The sequence below is a fragment of the Priapulus caudatus genome, unplaced genomic scaffold, assembly GCF_000485595.1.
Source record: "Priapulus caudatus unplaced genomic scaffold, Priapulus_caudatus-5.0.1 Scaffold18, whole genome shotgun sequence".
Lineage (NCBI taxonomy): Eukaryota > Metazoa > Priapulida > Priapulimorpha > Priapulimorphida > Priapulidae > Priapulus > Priapulus caudatus.
In genome coordinates this window covers 124,791-132,290 of record NW_014577079.1, presented here as the reverse complement: position 1 = coordinate 132,290, position 7,500 = coordinate 124,791, and the positions used below count along the sequence as shown (strand labels likewise).

At 43.3% G+C, this 7,500-nt stretch overlaps 1 protein-coding gene across 1 annotated transcript in view; it reads right to left on the bottom strand.

Moving 5' to 3' along the window:
* LOC106811067 overlaps positions 1 to 7,500 on the bottom strand; it is a 58,551-nt gene that overhangs the window by 38,816 nt on the left and 12,235 nt on the right. Inside the window, exon 4 of the mRNA XM_014814596.1 lies at positions 927 to 1,428. Coding sequence (XP_014670082.1) covers positions 927 to 1,383 — 457 coding nt within the window. The 5' untranslated portion in view covers positions 1,384 to 1,428. The remainder of the gene's footprint in view (positions 1 to 926; positions 1,429 to 7,500) is intronic.

Below are 7,500 nucleotides of genomic sequence, written 5' to 3'. Positions count from 1 at the left end.
CTCATATACGTACGCACGTAGACTATAGTGCAAGCACGCACACACGCACAGACTCATATACGCACGCACACACGCACGCACACACGCACACACGCACACACGCACCCTAATATACGCACGCACACACGCACAGACTCATATACGCACGCACACATGCAGACTCATATACGCACGCACACATGCAGACTCATATACGCACACACACACGCACAGACACATATACGCACGCACACACGCGCACTCATATACGCACGCACACACGCAGACACAGACTCATATACACATGCACACACGCACAGACTCATAATACGCACGCGTGCACACACGCACAGACTCATATACGCACGCACACACGCACAGACTCATATACGCACGCACACACGCACAGACTCATATACGCACGCACGCACACACACACACGCACGCACGCACGCACGCACGCACGCACACACACACAGAATCATATACGCACGCATACACGCACACTCATACACGCGCACGTACACACGCACACTTATATATGTAAGCACGCACACACGCACAGACTCATATACGCACGCACACACACACACACACACTCATATATACACATGCACACACGCACAGAATCATATACGCAAGCACACACGCACACACGCACGGACTCATATACGCACGCACACACGCACAGACTCATATATATACACGCACACATGTACAGACTCATATACGCACGCACATACGCACATACTCATATACGCACGCACGCACACACGCACACTCATATACACATGCAAACACGCAAAGACTCACACACGCACAGACACATATACGCACGCAGTTCAGGCATGCACACACGCAGACTCATACACACACACACGCACAGACACATATACGCACGCACACACATGCACACTCTCACACGAGACGGCAGCACTACCGCTCACCTTTGCCAATGATCCTCACCGAGTCCGTATTGCCGTAGATGTCTATGACGGCCCACAGCCGCTGGTGCACGGGCAGCCCGAAGAGCAGCGTCGACTTGTGCACGTTGTTGACAAACAGCTGTAGGTTGCCGTCGTCAGTGACAACAAACGTGATGCGCGAGCCGTCACTCAGCCACTGCTCGCGCACTGACTTCACCCAGAAGCCGGGCCGACTCGTCAGGTCGGGCACGGCATAGCGTGGCAGCCACTCGAGCGTGTCCGGCTTGCGTATCGTCACGCCGAGCCGCACGGCACCGCTCCACAGAGTCGTCTTCGTGACGTCGAGCGACATAAACTCGCCGACCTCCAGCGGCCGGCTGCTGAAGGTCACGGCATTGCAGAAGCCGTGCGTGCGCTTGGCGCGCGTGTTGCCGTCGACGAGCACTATCGCCGAGCCGTGCTTCGCGTGGAACTGCATGGTCGACCTGCGCCGATCACAGGTCTGCTGTCCGCCGGGCTTTCACTGCGAGGATAAAGGCTCGAGTCAATGCCATGCAGCGTGTTAGCCAGAGACCCGTCTACCCGTCTTTTGGACGGCCTATTCTTGGATGAGACGTATGAAATTTGATAGAGACGACATAACTGACAACAGTGCTTATAAGAATATAAAACCATATCAGATTCCTGCCATTTTGGCATTTCAGACTAAATTTCCTCCATTTTAAGGTAAGGCCCTTCACCTAGGGCACTTCGCGCGCGCAACATTCTCGCTTCTCTCAGATGGGGAGGTTCCCTTTTTTTCCTGGCTAATACCCTGATGCCATGTGCAGCACTAAATGCAAATGTCTTGATTCGTGTAGGCTAGAATACGTCACATCTAGGATAAAAACCTATCAAGTCTCGAGTCAATTTATGTTGCACTGTACGACGAAACAACAACGAACTGAGAGCTGCATCAATCGCATGACCGCTATCTTTCGCACTGCTACTAAGGGTTTATTCCCATTTCGCCATTTCCCACTTCGCCATTTGCCATTTCACCATTGAAAAATTCCCACTTCGCCATTTCCCGTTTCGCCATTTCCCACTTCGCCATTTTCCCATTTTGCCAGTTTCCCACTTCGCCAGTTTCCCGTTTCGCCAGTTTCCCATTTCGCCAGTTTCCCGTTTCGCCAGTTTCCCATTCCGCAATTTCGTCCTATCTCCCCGACCACCCCCGCCTTGTTCGAGGTGGTTTAAAAGTAGGCCTCTGTATAATAAATAAATTATAACGAATCTTTAGATATAGAGTCAACTATTTATTTGAAGAACAAGAAGGCGAAATCGTACATATCAAAACATATGGATCATATACAGGCACCCTAACCATAACCCTAACCCTAACCCTAACCCTAACGACCTAGAAATGACTCTTTTTTAAGAATGAAAGGATCAATTTCGTGCAGGGGGTGGAAGCAACATAAAATATTGACGAAATGGGAAACTGGCAGGCAAAAGGGCTGAAAATGCGAAACCATGGGAAAATGGCGAAATGGGAAACGGTGGAAACATGGCGAACATGGGAAAATAGAGAAGCACTGGTAACAATGGCGCAATCACGACGCAAACATCGGAAAAAAATAGCCGACCACGCTGAGAGAAAACTGGCGAATGGGAAGACAATCGGCCGGTTGCAAGTAGAAACAAATATTGATGCTCGCATAAGCGGTTTATTCCGTTTCGCCCATATTTGCCTCACTGTCGGCCATTTCCCATTTTCGCCATTAAAACCATTGTCGCCATCATTCCATCTTCTCGCCATTTCAACCCCCATTCTCGCCATTTCGCCACCTTCGCATTTTCCACACATTTCGCAGTTTCCCCTTCGCCCAGTCTTCCCATTCGCCAGCTTTTCCGGTTTTCCGCCAGTTTCCATTCCGCACATTATTCGTACTATCTCCCCGACCACCCCTTGTTCCGGTGGGTTCAAGTAGGCCCTTGTAATGAATAAAATTGTACCCCGACTTATCAGACTATGAGAACGCAAAACTAGTTTATTTGAAGAACAAGAAGAGCAATATCGTAACATATCAAACATACACTCGGATCATGTAAGGCACCCTAACACCTAACCCCTAACCCATAACTCCCTAACCGCTAGCCCTCAACCTACACCTAACCCTAGCCTCAACCCTAAACCCTAACCTAACCCTCGAAAATGACTCTTATTTAAGAATGGAAGGATAATTTCGTGCAGGGGGTGGAAGCAACATAACATTGGCGAAATGGAAACTGCAAGTGGGAAAATGGCGAAATGGCAAAATGGCCGCAAGGGGGGCCACGGTGCCCCCCCCCGCTTCAGAAAGGGAAAATGGCGAAATGGGAAATGGCGAAGTGGGACAACTGGCGAAAATGGCAACTGGCGAAATGGGGAAATGGCGAAATGGGAAATGGCGAAGTGGGAACAGGCGAAACGGAAGACAGCCTGCATACTGCCTATGACAAAGCATTATATTGTCATAGAGTTATTCTGGAACATTTTGCAACAGCCGTACCTGTGGATTGGGAATGGAATGTCGGGCATGCACATTCCAATGGAAATAAAACACTATCTAATTATAATGACACAATACATAATCAAGGTTTGACAAATCCTGCCAACACTATTTCTCAGTTATACTCTAAAAAAAAAACCCACATAATTTTCATTTCAGTGCTGCCACTCAGGTTTATTACCGAAAAAAAGAATAAAAAATATCAAATTGCCTATAAAAGTTAAATTTGTATCAGCACCCGGCCTACTAAGATTTGTGTAACTTATACCTTATTACCGGACATACATTATAGCCTGTGGGCAGCAAATTGTAAAGAAGAAAAAAAACAAAAAAAAAGCTTCCAGGACATGGATGTGGCAATGTCATGCAGGAAATTATCGTCTTGAATTCTCACGTTTGGAATATTCAATGCCAGTTTCCCTGGCCTGAAGTGTCTGTAACGGTGGCAAAATTTTGCTGTGGTGTAGTTTGTGGTGTTTGGCGAGGCCATCCTAGACACAGTGAGGCAGTGCAATAGTGCTTCCTGGCCATAGCTAGCGGCGAAGGATATCCACGAACAACTCTTTTGAAAAAATGGTGGGCAATTTGGTGCATTCTAACTATTCTGGACACAACTTGTATGACTCTTGAATCCCCTCCTTTTATCAAAGTTATACAGTATATCGGATCAGTGAAAGCGGTGTTTTAGGACAAATTTCTCGTGTGGCGATTGACGAATCTTGAGCAAACTCGTGCGGCCTCGCTCGGCTACAGTCCAATGGCACGGGCAACAGCACTGAAGATGGTCCATGAGACTCATTTGTCACTGACGGCACGAGAGCTGAGAGCGGAAGAACACTCCACTGAACAGAGACACATCAACAACATAGACTTATGCCAAATGCAGTCATCTTTATATTCTTCCAATCAAATACATGTCCTCTCTTAAAGAGTAATGGCACATAAAAGTATTAAAAAGTTATTTCATAGCAATGAAAAAGCTATGAAAAACGTATATTAAAACAAGTAATACTATACTAAAGTATTAAAAAGTATAACTACGTGCATATGGCAGCACTGGGACATTTTGACAATAAAAAACTACGAGTAAATCAGTTCTACCGAAAGCATTAAAAAAGAGAATATCTTCAGGATATGTGCATTTAAAATAACAAACTAATAACCAAAACTACACTACTAATGATTAGGAATTAAGAACTAGAAGAATGGAGGGACTTCGACAGCCATGTGAGTGAAACACACACATAGTGCTCGTAAATAAACAATTTTAATTTTGAGTTAATTTCTACTCACCTGTATGCTTAGTATATACTAAGGGGTAGCGATAGGGAAAGCACCGAGCATTGCGCTACAACTCCCACATGAAATAAACCTATAACAGTGTCCATCCTGCTTCTACTATGCCGTTTATCAATATCGACCTGCCAAAATAAGAGAACATGAATGCCCAGATAAACTCGCAGAGGAAAAATAAAAGACTTGCAATGGTTGAAGTGTTTAACTTCAACAGACATAACCACTCACACAAGTCAACACCAGCTAAGTGCTAACGTGTATCCAATTAAAGTACCCACAGACGCTTTTAAGACTGCACCAGCAATTCCCCATTAAAGCATTAGTTCTGAGAAGAATAAACACGCCTGTGCGATAGAAATCATAGCATTGCTGGTGAGTCAAGTGCAAACTGTCTTTTCCCCACGTTACATCAAGAGTAGATAAATAACGTAATAAAAGATGTTATTTATCTACTCTTGGTTACATGTATGCAAAAACTGCAAGTTTGCGGCACTTCATTGCCAATCAATGTCTTTAGGAACGTTCTACTACAACAATAATTTGCTAAAGCTTCCTGTCAATCACGCATGCAGAGGTGGCAATCAAACGTAGAAGTGGTGACAATAAATTTAGCTGACTGCTACTGCAGTTGTATTTGAATTCATTTGAGTTTGCCATGCATGTGCAGCATGCACTAAACGCAAATGTCTGGATTTATGTAGGCTACAATACACCACATAAGACAGAAACTGATCAATGTGGCTAATTCTATATATTTCATAAAATTTATAGATTCATATTTTTTCTATGCTGGTGAACCAAACACAGCTTCAATAATTTGGGGAATATGGAAACATACCATTATGATATACCAATATCTATCGAATGTGCTTATCAATCAATCAACCATTAGTCTGAACACATCACCAGTCTAGACACAAATAAGAAAACAGCTAGTTCAACGTTTTCGTTCCTACATATTGATTGCATGTTATCAGGACTGAATAATATTATATTATTATTAGATCTATATAATTGTATACTATTATAATAGATCTATTATATTCAGTCCTGATGTTATTATTAAATTAATTAGTGTTCTGGCCATGCACAAAACAATAGGTCTTCAGTTGGCAATCCACCCGGCCTACGTAAACCAGTTGCTGTGACTTCCACGATACCCGTAACCGGATACATTGAATATGTCTGCACAGTTTAGCCCACTTGAATGTCAACATCATGGCTGTATGTATCACATAAACTCACCTGTGTATACGAGCTAGGCAATTAATTATTCGTGGCATTATAGCAGCTACATGGCTCGACAGTAGACGAATTACCACCACGAAGAATTCCACGGATACACGGCATTATATATAGCACTGTAATGACTACCAAAGCGGAACGCTACATTACCCGCATTTAAGCCATCTCGCATCGCCCGCTCACCTATCGTAGATAAGCAGAGATCCGTGATATGCTAGTGCCATGGCCAACTGCGATATCGAGCCGTAACCAGGTAACATCAGCGCTTGCTTATAACGCAATTATTATATGCGGACAAACCGCAACATCACCGTTGAGGTCTGGCAGAATGAAAACAACACTGCTACAAGATCAAATAGCACAATTAAATTATAGTTTGTTTCATACCGATTACATGGCCACAGATCCAGTACAAGTAACAGTGGGTATCAGGAAACCAGTTAGCTGCTCATCCATTTCTGATATGGCAAACGCCTGTAATAAGATACATAAAAAGTGAAAGGGGACTGTCATTTGATTACAATTACAGTAACATATATCATAACCTCTCTCCAGTGTTGCCCCTGCATTGACGGCGCGTGAGGCCGGTGTCCGCCCTCACTCACAATTCTGCAGCTCACCACACAGAAATTTTGCTCCAACAAACTGCCTATCGCTGACGAAAACTCAGCAGTGATTCAATTAGCAATGCATCAACAATAGTATTTTGATGATCATTCTAATCTAACGCACTGTAATGGCATTCTAAATTAAGCGTAAACGCATGCATGGGCGACACCTGCCCATGCCGCTTTGTGAGCTCGGACCCAAAATCCGACAAAGACACTCCGAAATACCAAGTACCCTCAACAGACCATTGGCCAGGAGAAACACTGCTCTGATATTCATTGTGAAAAATTAGCAAGACCTTACTTTAATAAGCACATTAATATACAATCAATGGATGTAAATAATCTTCACAAGTTATTTCCTACTGGGTAAACTAAACCTATATGTACAACGTTAAAGTATTCTAGACTCACTCAAATCAGGCGAACATATGTTCACATCTTTAGCAATTGCACATCCTACATGCAGGTGCCTGATTTCATGTTCGTTATCGCTTATAAACTGTATAGACTGTTCTAACTCTAAATTTATTTATTTTTTCTCGTTTTCTAGAAACTTAATTTCATCACACACAAATTTTTCATGACATTTTGCTATATTTTGTTCTATCATGTATTCCTTTAGATTTAACGTTACTAATTCTTTCTTCTGTTGTTTAACTTCATTTTTTATTACAGATATATCACAACAAAAATATAGTTAATGATAATTATATAACTTATTCTTATATTGAGTTCTAGTTATGGATTACAATATTTAATGAGTTTATGTTAGTTTTGCCATAATTGGTAAGATGAGTCCATTGATATAGTTTGCTCGTCTTTGCTTCTAGTGATTTTCAAACACACAAGCACATTAATGAGCTCCCGTGTTATAACGAAGCTGTAACAGGCTTCAGCTGAACGACCTAA